At 42.2% G+C, this 17,753-nt stretch overlaps 1 protein-coding gene across 4 annotated transcripts in view; it reads left to right on the top strand.

Moving 5' to 3' along the window:
- Window positions 1–17,753, top strand: part of LOC103465591 (uncharacterized) — a 53,373-nt gene that overhangs the window by 23,468 nt on the left and 12,152 nt on the right. For all 4 annotated transcript variants that reach the window (XM_081607530.1, XM_081607531.1, XM_017304576.2 and 1 more), the window contains 3 exons: window positions 2,872–3,108; window positions 3,184–3,258; window positions 3,339–3,555. In XM_081607530.1, the coding sequence (XP_081463656.1) occupies window positions 2,872–3,108; window positions 3,184–3,258; window positions 3,339–3,555 (529 nt within the window). The remainder of the gene's footprint in view (window positions 1–2,871; window positions 3,109–3,183; window positions 3,259–3,338; window positions 3,556–17,753) is intronic.

Here is a 17,753-nt window from a genome sequence, read left to right as displayed (position 1 = left end):
CCACTCCTCCAGTTTGGGGGTGACTGCCCCGAGGGCCCCGATGACCACAGGCTTTCCAGGTCTTTTCCAGTTCCTCCCTGTGGCCCTGGTATTTATCCAGTTTCTCCTGCTCCTTTTTCCTGATGTTGTAATCACTTGGTATTGCTACATCCACCACAACGGCTTTCCTCTGTTGTTTATCCACCACCACAATGTCCGGTTGGTTCTCCATCACCATTTTGCCTGTCTGGATCTGGAAGTCCCACAGGATCTTAGCTCGGTCATTCTCCACCACCTCTGAGGGTGTTCCCCACTTTGATCTCGGGGCTTCCAGTCCATATTCTGCACAGATGTTCCTGTACACTATGCCCACCACTTGGTTATGTTGTTCCATGTACGCTTTCCCTGCCAGCATCTTGCACCCTGCTGTTATGTGCTGGACTGTCTCAGGGGCCTCCTTGCACAATCTACACCTTGGGTCTTGTCTGGTGTGGTAGATCTGAGCCTCTATTGCTCTGGTGTTTAGGGCCTGTTCCTGTGCAGCCAGGATGAGAGCCTCTGTTCTGTCCTTGAGTCCAGCTTTCTCCAGCCATTGGTAGGATTTCCTGATATCAGCCACTTCAGTTATTTGTCGTTGGTACATCCCATGTATGTACCACCGTGGGGCTTGTCCTCCCACGATGGTACCTCCAGCACCTCGTCCTCTGTTTCCCATTGTCTGAGACATTTGCTAAGCCTCAACATAGTCTGTTGAGGCTTTGTCCTTGATGTATTTATGGAACTTGGCCACCATTTCATCCTGGACAGTGGCTCTCACACTCACTAGTCCTCTGCCTCCTTCCTTACGGCTCGTGTTCAGTCTCAGGGTGCTGGATTTGGGGTGGAACTCTCCATGTATGGTTAGTAGCTTCCGAGTCTTAACATCTGTGGTCTTGATCTCCTCCATTGGCCACCTAATTATTCCTGCAGGGTATGTGATTACTTGTAAGACATAGCTGTTTTTCGCATGAATCTTGTTGCCTGTCTCCTGTTACTTAATCCATGTTTTGGGCTTTAGACACTGTGCTGAGAGACACAGCAAATCTTCTCGCCACCACTCACATTGATGTTCCATCTTGGATTAGATGCACTGCTTAAGCAATTTCAGTGGGCTGTAAAAAACACCTCATGATCCCTTGATGAGTGACAGCATTGATAAACCAGAAAGGATAAGAACAGAGAAATTATCTGTAGTTACCACCTGCAAAATCAAGCTTTTATAGGAGTTGTTTTGTGAATTGCCTCTCATTTCCACCTGTTGTTTGTTCCATTTGCACAGCAACAGCTGAAATTGATTCAGAATAACTGGTGGCATTGTTTCTACAAAGGTGTGACGGAGTTAAATTGTTTTGTTAAATGTTCCCTTTATTTTGTGAGCTGTGTATTTCTCTAATATCATGGGCATACTTTTATTTTTTGTTTCAGATCATGTCCTTATTTAGCCCTGAATATATGTAGAGAACAGGTCTTATTTAGACTGCATGTCCTTGCTAAAATTATCTTAAAGACAATGATAGTTAACTTTAACAACCTTTAGCTATAAATGAACATGTTAATCTGGATGGTGTGACGTCCTCACAATTTCAGGTGACTTATTAAATTCAATTAAGCAATTAGAATACATTCTCCAGGTATCATTTTTGTAGAGCAAAGCTGCCCTGGTACATGGAGATAACCAAGTTCTCCATACGGTATATATGAAATGCTTGAATAGAACATAAGTGGAAAAACTCAACTTACCTTAATATAAAATTCACTTACTCAACTGACTTGAGAAATATCATTGCACCCCTAGTTAACATGTGCATTTCCCTTTTGTTAGTTTGATTTGTTTTCACCCAGTTGACAGAGGCCTATTTACAGACTGACAGTGTGCATGTTGTACTTCAGCTCCCATATTACCAATTAGTTCACGCACATTGGCAATGTGTTGCATAATATTTATTTGCAGTTGCAAATATATTCATGTGAATACACACGGCACTGCATTGCATCAACTAAAATACACTAACTCTGTGCTGGCAAAGACGTTCACATTTTTAGTCAGATGTACCACATCCAAGTTTGAACCCATCCAAGTTTGAACCCATCCAAGTTTGAACCCATCCAAGTTTAAACCCATCCAAGTTTGGGTTCAAAAACCCTTCAACTCAGAGGTTGTGTTTGTCTTTGGTCCACATTCTATGGCTGTAATGTATAAATACCACGAGAAGGCTACAAAGGTATCCCACAGAGATGCAGAAACCTAAGGTCAACATTTACAAAGAAAAGCAAAACATGTGATTTCAAAACCTAGGAAATTAAGCAACTTCAGTGTACAACAGCCTTGATAAAATGACCCCTCCTATGTGGTTTGTGCTTTTTACCTCTAGACTCTAGAGACAGCGGCTGGTGTGTAGATTCAGCACAATCTGTGGCAAAGGTTCATCCACTGCCTGTGGACTATACACACAACCGCTGTCAAATGAAAGAAATTAGGGTGTTTACAAGAAAACTGTGCTTAAACTAAGAAGTTGTGGAGTTATAAATTAATCTTAAATAAGAAAAAATTACTCTGTGTTCTTTTCAGTGACAGTCCATTGAGACAAAAAAAAACCATATGTTTTACATATTTCAAAATAATCTTATTTGAAAACAAAGAAAATATTTGACATGTTCTGGAAGGTGACCTGGTACAGATTGACCTGCTGCACTTCTTCACCTCTTTACTTTTGCTGTCACTGTTTGTGTCGGTTTGTTTTCATAACCAGTTAGTTAAAATGTCAGTTAATAACTACTCAGTTATTAACTGACATTTTAGTGCACACTTGCAAGTTTTGTAATTATGTCACGTCCTTTTCTTTTTTTCTCCAGGAACTGGCCGCCACCGGTGACCAATTTGACATGGTCTTCATTGATGCAGACAAGAGTAATTATATCAGTTACTACAACTTTATTATGGACAATAACCTGTTGAGACTGCAAGGGGTTATATGTGTAGATAACTCACTCTTCAAAGCAAGGGTTTATCTTAAAGACACTACGGATAGCAACGGCCTGGCTCTTCGAGATTTCAACCAGTTTATTGCAAATGATCCCCGGGTAGAGCAGGTACTTCTCTGGCTACATTTGGGTTTTTGATTCCTAATCCCTTTTAATGTTAACGTTACCCTTTGTGTTTGAAAGGTCATCATCCCTCTCAGAGATGGCATCAGTCTTATCAGGCTTGTCTCTCAGACCTCAGCACGTTTGCTCTCTCAGGTACAGTTGAAACTTGCTGACACCTTCCTCTTGGTATGGTTATCTCCGAGTATGCCTGAGTGTTAGATCTTGTCCATTAGGATGACATTACGGACGACGAAGTCTTTCGAGGTGTCAAGGGGCGTTTCATCCTGGATCGGATGCGTCTGGATGGGAAGGTGGCCTATGTGACAGGTGGTGGGCAGGGCATTGGCCGGGGGTTTGCTCATGCCCTGGGTGAGGCTGGTGCCAAGGTGGCCGTGGTGGACATGGACCAGACCAAAGCTGAGGCAGTGGTTAAGGAGCTTCTCCTCAAAGGTGAGATACATGGTCGCAAAAATGAACTGTCTTGCATAAGTAAAGAACTTCACATTTAGTCACATTTAGCCACATTTATTAACATTTAGCCGGATTTAGCCATTTTTAACATTTTGTCACTTTTATTCACATTTAGATGCATTTTATCACATTTAATTATGTTTATTTATGTTGCACACTTAATAAGTAGTCAGTGTGGTTTTTCGCAGGTTCTTTTATTTTGTTGAATGCTGTTAAGAAACAAGAGCGACAGTGAGCGCCTCCGCTAACCAGCCGTTACTATTGCCATTGGCTTGCCTCACAAATATTTACAATCTAAGTCAAACAACAAATATTTACAATATAAATCAAAGAATTGTTCACTCAAAACTTCCACACATATATCTTGCCACTCCATTCCAGCTCACTTCCCCCACAAGAGACAGTCAACACAAATAGCAGCGCTAATTGACATTTACCTGTTAAAAGAACAAGCGACAGTGGTGGGCGCCTCCGTTGACCAGCCATTACTGCTCTAAATTGCCATTGGCTTGCTGAGTCAGGAGTGCTGCTCACCGAGCTCTATGTGCCCACTGGTGGTGAACCGTTGTAACTGCAGTACAGCGCACCTCAGCAAGAGAAGTGCAGCTTAAGAGCACAGTCAACATAGTAAAACAGAAGTAAGTAAACAAAGTAAGAAAAGGGGGGGTGTAATTATTTATAATGTCCATTCTGTCACATTTATATTTAGTCGTATTTAGCCATGTTTATTTCCATAGAAATCTTGTCACCTGAAACCTGACGTTTCTTGACTTTAGTGAGAAATCTAATCATCACTTTTTGCTAGTTTCTGCTCTGCTGAGCACCCAAAAAGCAAGTTTCACGAACGGGCGATTAGTTCATGACTTTGTCACTGGTCATAATATTGATGTTATGTTCCTGACAGAAACATGGTTGGATGACAATAATGAATCACCCATACTAATTGAATCAGCGCTTCCTAATTACATTTTTTAAGTGAGAATAGAAAACATAAAAGAGGAGGAGGTTTTACTTCAATACATCGTAATTCACTAAGCCAGAGGTGCTTATATATAAAGAGGTGTCAAACTCCAGTCCTTTAGTACCACTGTCCTGCAACTTTCAGATATGAATAACGTGTGGTGCTAATGACCTAATAGTGACCTAATTAGGTCATTAGCAGGAATCTGGAGAACTTATCTACACAATAAGCAGGCTATTAAGCCATTTGATTCTGGCATTTTTGTACCTGTGGCCAAGGGCGTAGGAATGAGTAAATCTTTGGGGGGGACACATAGGATATGCTATATTACACCCTTATTACTCAGCTTCAATCCCACATAGTATCGCTACCAACATCTATTTAGCAAGGTTTAATTAAAAAAAAGAGTACAATTTAACTAAAATATTTTAAAGTATAGGGACAAAATAGCCCACAAAACAACGTATTTTGTCCTGTCAAACAATGTTGTTTACAGTAGTAATGACATTGCAGACAGCAAACTAAAGCTAATTCTAAATATATTTACAAAGCTGCATGTAAACTAAAAACATGAAGTAATACAGGAGCTTAGTGAAAGCCAGGTATAAAATAAATTAAACAAAGCTTACTGTAATCTTCGATGAAATGAAACACATGAAGCAAAACTTCCACAGGTATGAATTTATAAGAAATATGCTGAGCAAGCAGTATGTGACGTAGCATTGATGTGCCCATGCCAGGGGTGCTGCCAGGAATCTTGCGGGCCCTGACAAAAAATGACATTGGGCCCCCCCTCATGAAGCGCTGTTACAATTTCTCGAGTCTATCTGACCCATCAAAAGCGTCACAATTTCAAAAGCTTGCAACTGCCTTGCTTTCTTTGGTCCAATACTGATAACTAGTACAATATTTACTGCTCATAAATTGTACATGCAAGAGTAAAATTCAGTATGCATACAGTATGCATACAGTATGCAAGTAGGTTGCTTCATTTATTCTATTGGTTTTAGATTAATGAAATGTCTCTCCCCATGAGCAACAGTCAAAAGCAACATGCAATATATACATGAAACAATCCAGACTTCTCAAAAAATGCGGTGTAGTTGCATTTTATTCAAGCTGCAGAATGTAACTTTAATAAAAAAATGTTTTCTCCATATTTGTTAAAGCTGTCACCATGTTGTAGCAGTTTGTTATGAGACAGATAATCTGTGAAAACAATCAATCTCCTCCATCTCCTTCCTGAATTACTATTACTGGTTAAAGTAATGAACCGTTCTGACCAAAACAACCAATTAGAACCAGGATGCTCTTAGCGCTGTCAATCAACTTCATTCACTCACTGCTAAATGTGCTAATGGTGGAGAAACAACTCATTGTTATAGGAAAATTGTTTATCTGCCATCACTGGTACTTACTAGATTAAGCATTTACAACATGCTATGCTGGCTACAGAAAAGCACAGAGCAAGGGGGAGGAAGGATGAGCCATATGAGATTGTGATTGACAGCGCTCAAACTCTCCTGCCTCTGACTGGTTGTTTCTAGCACTGGGAGAAAGCAGAGGAAATAGATTTTTCACAGATTATCTCTCATACCATACTGTCACAACATAATGACAGTTTTAACAAATATGTGGAAAAAAATATATTATAAAAGTTACGTACTGCAGCTTTAATTTCACTTAGGAGAGAACAGGTCAGGAGGGATGTGGGTTAGAGCTGCTGCTGCTGACTGACTCATCTGTTAAGTGTGGTAAAAGGTACAAGGGACAAGTTAAATATATGAATGTCTTGGTAATTTTTTCCCTAATTCATTAAATGCTAGTGAAATGGAGGCAAGAAGTAGTCTGTAGCTACGCTAACTATGCTAAATGGTTGATAATCTCACAGTCTACTCACCTGTCTTGGAGAAAAACTGGGTTATAAATATACGCTCTTACCTTTTTCTCTCTCTCCCTCTCTCTATTTCTTTTTGAAAACCTGATCTTCTAACTTAGCAGCATAGTAACTGCCACAGTCGTTCTTGTTTCCTACTGTCTGCTGCTGAACAGCGTCACTCTCAAGCGCTCCAAGCAGGAACGAACCATTTCATGCAGGGGGTGGGGGTTCAGGGCAAATATGGATGTGTGTTTTTTGGTCTTGGAGTGGGAACATAACATTTTTACTGCTACAAACAATCTTCAAAAATACAATATGATTAATTTTGTAATTGACAGGGCCAAATTTTGTAATTTTTTATTTCTATGAAAAATAAATAAATAAATCAATAAATTGTGGAGGGCCCCCTGTTGGTCGGGGCCCCTGGAATTGTCATCACTTTTCCCTCTATATCACGCCCCTGGCCCATGCACATTACCACAAGGTAGGACGGATTCATGGGTAGCACAGATAAACAGAACACCGGGACGGCACACTTAATTTATCATTTGCCTTTCAACTAGCAAGATACATACTCTGGTAGCACATGCAAGCTTACTAGCAGATTCTGATATATTTTATTGGTCAAAATACATTTGATCGTTGGTCAAAAATGCATTGATATAAGTTGACTGGCAATTGAACTAATTCTGTCTCTTTCTAAAACGGATAGTAAAATGGTACTCAGCAATTTTAAGCTCAGTATAGTAGTTTTACCAACAAATATAAAATCTAAAAAACAAGTTTTGTTCTTCTTGAACAACTCAGTACATCAGTGCAACAGTTTGCCCCACAAAAATAAATGAAAATGCCAATTTCCACATCTAACTGATAACTCGGTAACAATAACTTGCCAAACATGAGCAATGACCCTCAAAACATTTAGGTTTTTTTGCTTTAGTCTGTGTTTTTCAACTTTTTTTTCTCCCATTATTTTCAGCCAGAAACAATGAATTAAAAAATCTACTGTTAGATAGATCTCATCCAATCCATGACGTGCTGGCCAGGGACAGGAGCACCTTCAGCAGGTTACTGTTACCTGCTGGTCTGCATCTGTCTCTCCTTCACTCTGACTCTGATGTCCCTGCATGGCATTCATGTATTCACAACAAATAATACAATAATGTACAGTGTCAGAATGTGAACCAGCTAAATAAAAAAATTGTTTCTATCGTACAGAATGAGAATTTTAACAACTGATATGCAGTTGTATACATTATTAGACATATCAACTCTATTTACTGTGTAACCCAATTCTTATATCAAAGATTTTCAGTAATTTATTGTAAAACCTCTCCTCAAACCCTTTTCTTTTCATGTCTCCTAACCATTTCCCTTAGTGTGGAAATAAAGAAAAAAAAAAAGGAAAAGTTATATAAAAAAAAGAAAAAAATCAACCTGACATCAGTCCTCACCTGTTCTCCTTTCAGGTTCTATTATAATTAATATAATTTTTATGTCTTCCCACCCTGAAGCTCCACCAGCTTCAGGGTGGGAAGCTGGTGGAAACGAAATGAAACTTCCACAGGCATGAATTTATAAGAATTCATACCTGTGGAAAACATTCAGACAAAAGTCTGAATGTTGCAATACTTCCCTAATGCGTCCTTTCCAAACTCCTCATATTTTATTATGATAATAATAAAATAGTTTTAGAGTAAAGTGTTGAAGGCACTGTGTTGCGCATTGAAAATCAAATGTCTTTTGCAACTGAGGTGAACTTATTGGGCGGGACTAATGCGCCTTCCAAATCTACAAATTATGAATCTGGTTAACCGGTCTCTCAATGCCGTTGATCAAATTTTCTCGACAAGAAGAATGAGCACAGGCGAGTCCTCTTGTCCTGTGGGGATTCACCGAGGATTTATTCATGATAACATGATTTCTGCTGCTTGGAGCGTGCGGATACGTGGCATATCGACAAATTTGTAACGGATTTGGCTGAACCACTGAATACTCAGACTGTTGTGGTGTGGACAGAGATGCAAGTTAGATGCAAGTCTTGCTGAGACTCACAGGATGAACTTCATCCTAATTATCCAAATTAGAGTGGCTTTAGGGAAGATTGAAATTTAAAATCTACCTGACCTTACACATTCTGTATCTGAATTGGTTTTCCTGTGGTAGCCTTGAAAGGGCTGCATATTTCAAATCTCCTCAAAGACATGTAAGTGTGACCAATATGGCCCCACGCTTAGTTCGTGATACAAGGGGAGTAAACAACTCAAAAAGCCCAACCATCGGAACAATCAAATTTAGAATATTTTATTACAAAAAAAGGTCACTTCCCAATAGTGACAATAAAAACAGTCCTTTTCCTCTTTATAAAATCCAAAGTTCAATAATTGTCCTTAAAAGAAAGTCACCAATTTGGGGCCATCAGTTGGGTTCCACTTATAGGGCTGCTCCAGGTGACGGCAATCTGCCTACAAGGCGCTCTCTTGCTGATCCTCAGCTGACTTCTTCGACGCTCCTGTACCATTCCTCTCTTTGGCGTACCACGCCCTTTTCAGTCTGACCCAGAGGCGCGGGCAGGTTCCCTTCTGCCCCGATCCTCTGCAATGAGCCATCGGCCCACCTCTCGGCGCTCCGCACCTGGCATGCGGATTCCTTCCGCCCCGATCCTCTACGCCGTCGACCCTCTCGGTGCTCCATGCCTGGCGTGCGGATTCCTTCCGCCCCGATCCTCTACGCCGTCGACCCTCTCGGCGCTCCGCCTGGCGTGCGGATTCCTTCCACCACGATCCTCTACGCCGTCTCTCCCTCGGTTACAGGATCAGTCTACACACACTTCTTTCTCCTTCTTCCAGGCTCCTTTTATTCTGGCTTCAATCAGCCCCACCTGGGCACACTGATTACAGAACGCAATCAGTGGGCTCCGCCTCCTTAACCTGCCGCTTTCAGCCCAGTGTGTTTGGGTTGTTAAAGGGGAAAACAAAAACAGAAAACAATCCAAACATGCAAAACGCATGAAAAATAAAATTAAAGAAATCAATATTTTCCACTGTGCAACATAAGCACAACACTCATTCATACCTCCCCCTTTCCTCTGATCATCCATGTGACTGTGGAGCTGGGCGCTCTCAAGGACATGCTCCTAGATAACATCATCATATCGAACTCATACAGGGACACTGAGCTACACAAATCATGGCCATATAAAAGCAATGCACAAACACAGCAAGCACATACACTCCTTGATGTCACCTCCTTCCACTCATGTCTTTGTTTTGTCTGAATGTTGCAATACTTCCCTAATGCGTCCTTTCCTTTTTTTATGTTATTACTTATTAGAAATGGTGGACTATTCACTACTAACCCAGAAAAGGAATTAGAACAAACTTAGAATCCACAGACTCACTGTTTAGACCAGTGTTTCTCAACCTTTTTCGGGCCAGCGCCCCCCTAGCTCTAATCCAGGTCCCTCACCGCCCCCTACCAAAAAATTTGCAGGCTACTTTGCACTGACATTTATTTTATTAATGTTACTATCATTATAGATGTTTTGAATCGGCGCACCGATTATGTTTTCCCGTACACTTCAGCGCGCCTTACGCTCCTTCACCTCGCGCACATAACGAGGTAAATGTAGCGAGTTTTGCCCTAAACGTATCGGCGTCTGGAGGAGGGGGTTGGGGGGAGACGAGCGTATGTTTCTACTCTTTCATGGGGGGCGCCGATTTATGTTTTTGCATCCACCTGAATAATGTGTAGTTGCGCTCCTGCCCATGACATTTCAACAATATTATTTTACCTTTTATCTGGAAATAGTGTCTGTTTATTCTTGCCATACAGTCTCTGTATTAATTATTGCTCGAAAGGTCTTGCCATACCAGTTTATTCCTCCATATTTACTTTAGTTTCTTAGTTTATTCTTGCATTTTGTTCTTCATTCATTTCCATTTAGTTTCATTTGATTAGTTTTATCTTCTCTTGGTTTATTGCTATGTCCACTTTAGTTTCTTTCCTATTGCTAGATTTATTTTATCATTTATTGACCATCAGTAATCTTCACTCATCACCTTCTGCGCCGCCTAATCGTCATGTTTCACATCATGTGTTGATTTTTTCACTGTTCAGCGTCGGATTCTCTATTTTTATGCCATAATTCACATCTAGTTCGTCGCTCCGTTTTGCCCGCTTCTCATGTTTCAGAATTTTGCGCAATGTGCGCGGCGTTTTTTTTTTGTGTTTTTTTTTTACTTCCTGTGCAGGGCGGTCGGGAAACATATCATGGGGAAAAGGCAGACTTTTAAAACAACGGAAACAATTTCGGTATTCTGACTATTGAAATTTAAAAGTGCTGGTACCGTTGTTCCATCAAACCCGTTTCATGTCGGACCACTTGCAGCACCGTGTTAATGCTATAAAATTAATGCTCTCTATTGTGGAATCACCCATGGAGGGATTTCTTTATTTAAATGGGTTCATTTTTCAGAGGGATACAAAGAGAGGGCATTGTGATTTTAGTAATTACATGTTTATAAGAGCGATTTTCTGTTGTCCTTCCATGGAAGCAGGCAGTTTTCAAACGGAAATAAAACACTTTTTAATATAAGTTGCTGTTTTGATATGATCACAGAACTGCCAAAAGATATGTAGCCTACATAAATACCAGACAAAGTGAATCACAGTAGCGTCATCTGCCGGTGTAACGCTGAACTGATGCGGAGCGGAGCTGCGCCAGCTACAAACACTGAATAGAAGAGGAGCTGCCATCGTTGCAGCCAAGCATGATTTAATGTTACACAATACAGTTTTACCAAGTTGCTCAAAGTCTAAACTGGTATTGTTGTGGATTTAAGGTGTAAAGTTTACCTTCGACCAAACGCCCCCCAAAGACATCCCAGTGCCCCCCTTTTGTAAAAATGTCCGCCAGCGCCCCCTGCCGTCCTCTGAACGCCCTCTGGGGGGCGGTACCGCCCACGTTGAGAACCGCTAGTTTAGACCAATACTATACTTTTTAGATTATTCTAGTTCAGGGGTGTCAAACTCCAGTCCTCAAGGGCCATTGTCCTGCAGTTTTTAGATGTGCCACAGGTACAAAATTAAATGGCTTAATTACCTCCTTCTTGTGTAGATAAGTTCTCCAGAGCCTTGCTAATGACCAAACTATTCTATTCAGGTGTCGTGCAGCAGAGTCGCATCTAAAAGTTGCAGGGCAGTTGTCATGATCTGTGTTTCTGTGTGTTTATTTTTGAGTTTTTCTGTGTGATCCTGTTCCCTGTGAGTCCTGTCTCTGCGTCTTCCCCGTTGATTGTCTCCCAGGTGTGTCTCGTTCCCTTGATTAACCCCGTGTGTATTTAGTCTCACCTGTTGTCTGTGTTCATCATTGGATCCTTTTCAATTGTCTAACGTTGTCTGCGTTTGTGGTCACGTGCCAGTAGAACTGCTAAGTCCTGGTTTGTGTTCGCTCATATGATGTCCTTCAAGTCAGTTGCTACCGGCATTTAGCCGTGTGCTTGTTTCCTGCCGTGCTGCCTGTCCTGGACAATTACCGAGCATTATATCATTAAATCATATTCATCATCTTACCTGGGTCTCAGCGTCATTCTCCTCACCACTTCCACCCATCATTCCTGACAGCAGTGGCCCTCCAGGACTGAAGTTTGACACCTCCGGAGGCCTCCAGGGAACATGGGGAATATTTTTTTCTTTTGCGTTCTCTTGCAATAATCTACTGATCAGTTCATGTGGCATAACTGAATACTGTAAGTCTTTCTTACCGTGGCCGCTGTACTTTCTGCTTTTCCATGAACTATTTCTGAGTTATTATCGCAGGTTAATAAGTCATCTGATTGTGTCTATTGTGTTCGTCTGAATGGCCCAGAGAAGAGACAGGAGAATGGATTCATCCCGAACCGGTAGGTGACTCCCACATTACAAACCCGCTCTGCGTAACATGCGGCGACCGGCTGCTAATGCTTTGCCACGTAGAGACCAAGCAGGCTGTGGATATAAGCAACACTTCGGGTGTCATTGTCTCTCGTCACTCCCAGATGGGACAGTCTCGTTGCAGAGAAACAAGCTCAGGGCTCCCATTAGTCATTATTGATTTCCGGTTTTGGAGTGAACGCTGGCGCGACTTGCTGCCGCTGCTCGCCGGTTAAATTAACTTAGTTTATGGTCTTGTGACCTAATGGACTATGCAATTGCACTAATCAGGCTGACTAACTTTTGTCTGTTCAGCTAAATCGCCGTTTTTGACAACACTGCGTGTGTACATGGACTAGCTTCCACTCTCCTGCTCTCATCTACTACCTGAGTCTTACCTGTCGCTGCTCACCTGTCCAGGCTGCCGACTCCTCTTCTACAATGCCAACTAGCAGGATATATATCTGGGCTGTGCTTTTCTGGACTCTCCTGGCACTCTTTCAACAACCTGTTACAGGTCAGATCCAGTATTCTGCTGCTGAGCTCCTCCGGCTGCGGTTTCATCTACCTGCACTTCCCCCTGCTTCACTACTCATCTCGGATGCAACTTTCCTACCACGCCGGAAATACATCCACCGCGGGTCTCGTCGGAACTTCCAAGAGGACACGTCGAAACCCATACAATCCATCTGGTCTACCTCTCGTCGTCTCCGGCGTGCTTCCAACCAGGTTGTTGACCGCAGCGTGCTAGCTTGCCTAGCCCGGTCAGCTAACACTCCTGCAAAGTCTGATAACTCCTCTGTAAACTTCGGTCTGCTTAACATCCGCTCACTCACGGGCAAGGGACATCTCATCCAGGATCTCCTCACTGACCGTAAGTTTGACTTTCTATGCTTGACTGAGACTTGGCAACAACCTGATGACTTTTCTCAGCTCAATGATTCTACTCCACCGGGGTTTGTTTACATCTGTCAACCCCGTGGCACCGGCCGGGGAGGAGGTCTCGCGATAATTCACCGCGAGAAGTGGAAAGTCTCGCCGTTGTCTGCTCTCACCTTCTCTTCGTTTGAATCAACTGTGTGTCAGCTCTCTGGACCTACCCCCACCATCATCACAACCATCTACCGCCCCCCGAAAACTAACAGTGACTTTCTGAATGACTTTGCTGCTCTTCTCACTCACCTGTCAACCCTCTCACCAAACATCATAGTATTGGGTGATTTCAATATTCACATGGACGATGGCAATAGTTCTCTGACTAAAGACTTTTCATCCTGCCTCCAGAGTTTTGGTCTCCAGCAGTTCATCAATGTTCCCACTCATTCTAGGGGTCATGTCCTGGATCTAGTCTGTTGTTCTGGTGTTTCCCCCTCTGATTGTACAGCAGATGAACTTGCCATAACTGACCATTTCCTCCTCTCATTTAATATTTGTCTCCCTCTCTCAATCACTAAGCTTTCCCGTCTTATCTCCTTCCGTAACATTAAGGATATTAATTTAAATTCTCTCTCCTTCGGCGTCAATTCACTCATGGACAATATATACTCAACTCTAAATTCAACCACCCTTGATGACCTGGTCTCACATTACAACACTGGTCTTCACTCAATACTCAACTCTCTTGCTCCGTTAAAAACCAGATCTGTTTCTTTTGCTCGTTCTGCCCCCTGGTTTACTCCTGAACTTCGGCTCATGAAGGCCAAAGGACGGCAACTTGAGAGGCTCCACCGGAAAACTGGACTAGTTGTTCATAAAGACATTTACAAAAATCACATATTACATTATAAGGACTGTATCACTCAAGCCAAATCTTTTTACTACACTGGTTTAATCTGTTCAAATGAAGGCTCCACCAAGTCAATATTCTCACTTTATAAGAACATCATTCAAGTTCCGGACTCTCTACCTTCATATTTGTGTTCAACTGATTTTTGTAATTCCCTCATGTCATTTTTTGACAGTAAAATTCTTAAGATCCACCAGCATCTCAGCTCACAACCCTCCCCCTGTCCTACTCTTGAACTTTCTCCTCCAGCCCACTCCTTCTCTTCCTTCCAGCTCCCAACAACATCAGAAATTACAACCCTTATACACAAATCCAAGTCGTCCACCTGTCTGCTTGACCCCCTTCCCACAGTCCTGGTTAAAGCCTGTGCCCCATCCATACTCCCTCTTATCTCTGCCATTATTCACTCCTCTCTCTCCACTGGAACAGTTCCTGCTTCATTTAAAATTGCTGCCATAACCCCTATCTTAAAAAAACCTGGTGCTGATCACTATAATCTGAATAATTTCCGTCCTATCTCCAACTTGCCTTTCATCTCCAAAATTCTTGAGAAGATAGTAGCATCCCAACTTCACACTTATTTATCCAACAATAACCTGTATGAACTGTTTCAGTCTGGTTTTCGTCCCCTCCACAGTACAGAAACAGCTCTCATAAAAATCACCAATGACCTCCTTATGGCAGCTGACTCCGGCTTGATGTCCATTCTCATCCTACTTGATTTGAGTGCAGCGTTTGACACTATCTGCCATACCACCCTACTCAACAGACTTTTCTCTATTGGTATCACACAGACTCCTCTAAACTGGTTTAAATCATATCTCTCTGGCCGCACTCAGTTCATTCGGATCAAAACCTTCTCTTCCCAGCCTTCCTCTGTCACATCAGGAGTTCCACAGGGATCTGTCTTAGGGCCCCTTCTCTTCATTATTTATCTCCTTCCCCTTGGCAATATTTTTCGCAAGTATGGCATTGATTTCCACTGTTATGCGGATGACACCCAGCTCTATGTTTCCAGTAAGCCCGCCTCCAACCTCCCACCGTTTTCGCTTACTGACTGCTTGACTGAAATAAAATCCTGGTTCTCCTCAAATCTGCTTCAGCTTAACAGTGATAAAACAGAGGTTCTTCTCATTGGTACCAAATCTACTCTGGCCAAAATCAAAAGCTTCAGTCTTGTAATTGATAACTGTCCCATTTCTCCCTCCCCTCAGGTAAAGAGTCTGGGTGTCATCCTTGACAGCACCCTGTCTTTCCAGTCTCATATTAATCACATTACCCGCTCGGCTTATTTTCACCTACGCAACATCAACCGCCTCCGCCCCTCCCTTACTCCCCATTCCACTGCCATCCTTGTTCACTGTCTTGTGACATCACGCCTGGACTACTGCAACTCCCTTCTGTTTGGTCTCACCCAGAAATCTCTTCATAAGCTCCAACTGGTCCAGAATTCAGCTGCCCGTATCATTACCAAAACCCCATCCATGCACCACATCACTCCTGTCCTGCAAAGACTCCACTGGCTGCCCACCAAGTTCCGCATAGATTACAAAATTCTTCTGTACACTTTCAAGGCCCTTTACAATCTCTCCCCACCATATCTTTCAAATCTTATTCATATTGCCATTCCCTCTCGCTCCCTCAGATCATCCTCCTCAATCCATTTCACTGTCCCCTCTGCCCGTCTCACCACCATGGGGAGCAGAGCTTTCAGTCGCTCTGCTCCCCAACTATGGAACTCATTACCACCATACCTTAGAAACATAAAGTCATTATCAAATTTTAAAACCGAACTCAAAACACACCTTTTTAGATCTGCCTTTTCCACATGACACAATTGGTTTGCCTGATTTTACATAGTTTTTATATAGATACATTATTTTGTTTTATTTATTTTTATCTACTTTTACTTGTTACATTTTATTTGTTTCTGTCACAGTTTTTTTTTACTATTGTACGGTGTCCTTGAGTGCCAGAAAGGCGCCTTTGAAATAAAATGTATTATTATTATTATTATTATTATTATTATTATTATTATTATTATTATTATTATTATCATGAGTTAAAATTTTCACAAAAATAAAATGTTCGTTTCTGTGGCGCATCTGTATCTTATTTTGAAGGGATATGTAAACGTTACCATAGCGACCAGAGTCAGAGAGCGTTTGAGTAGTGGTCATGAGGAGATGAGTAGAGCTTGTGAGTCTTAAGTCTGGTTTAGACGGCAAGATTTAAGAATTGTCGTCCGATTCTCCAAACCTCTGTGACCACAGAGTTGATAAAAGTCCAACAGGTTTGATCGGTCGATCGTGTCTCCAGCCACACGGCAGAGGCAACACACCACATGAACGATTCCAGTCACGGACATCGCGAATCCAGAAGAAAATCCACAAAACTCCCAACATAGCATACGGGAATTTAGAGTAACCAAACACGGATGATGATGTAGAAGCAACAGTGATAGTTTGTGGATTCATTTTAAGAAATAAAAGACGTAACAAAAAGAAAAGGTGGTGGATAAAAGACGGAGCAGTCGCTCTATTTGCTGCACTATGATTCGGAGGTAACTGTTTTGTCATAGTTAACATTTTTAACTGAATAAACATAATAATGACCTTTAGATTTTATAATAAACATTTCCACATATCATCTCCGATATGCACCGGACTTTCAGTTGCGCGATATGTCAGCTGTTTGGGATTCCCCTTTGTTCTTACATCACCACGCTTTCTGATTGGCTACCTGTCACATTCAACAGGTTGTATCCTCGTTCCCAGTCAGGGAAAACCCCACAGGCTGCAATAAAAAGGGTCCCCCCACCCCCCCGGTCTGTGTCAAAATTTCCAAGTCCCGACCGGTCTGCGGTAATAAAAAGGTTGGGGACCACTGGTTTAAAGGGCTACTTTCAGTGCCGTTCCATCTTAACCTTAACATACATGAACATGCAGTAAATTAATCAATTTTTAATCAGTTTTCTGCACCAAAGAGTTAATAATAATAAAAACGTTTTATTATTATAAAACACAGCAAACTAATGGTGGTAGAGCTCTGTGGAGTCCTCCAGTATATCTTCAACACAAGAATGTGCCAACAGAGGGTCCCTGTGATGTGGAAAACATCTTGCATTGTTCCGGTACCAAAGACACAGCGTCCCTGTGACTCCAAGGACTACAGGCCTGTGGCGCTGACCTCATGATGTGTCATGAAGCCCCTGGAGAGACTCATCCTGGAGCAGCTCCGCACTCTGGTCCAACCACACACTTGGACCCCTTGCAGTTTGCCTACCAGCCCAAACTTGGAGTTGAGGATGCCATCATCTTCCTGCTGAACCACGCATACGCTCACCTGGACCAGCCAGCGAGCACTGTGAGAATTACGTTCTTTAGTCAAAGAACTCAAGTGCCTTCAGCACCATCCATCAAGCTCTACTGGCTGAGAAACTCATGGCGATACAGGTGAATCCCCCCTTGTGTCCTGGATTGTGGACTATCTAACTGGCAGACCACAGTTTGTGCGCCTGCGACACTGTGTGTCAGACAGTGTTGTCAGCAACACAGGAGCTCCACAAGGGATTGTCCTCTCTCCCTTCCTCTTCACACTCTATACATCTGACTTCAGCCATTGCACTGTTACCTGTC

This window comes from Poecilia reticulata, chromosome 5 (assembly GCF_904066995.2).
Source record: "Poecilia reticulata chromosome 5, P_reticulata-male-v2, whole genome shotgun sequence".
Taxonomy (NCBI): Eukaryota; Metazoa; Chordata; class Actinopteri; order Cyprinodontiformes; family Poeciliidae; genus Poecilia; species Poecilia reticulata.
Note: the sequence above shows the minus strand (reverse complement) of the source record. Positions and strands in the feature narration are given on the sequence as shown.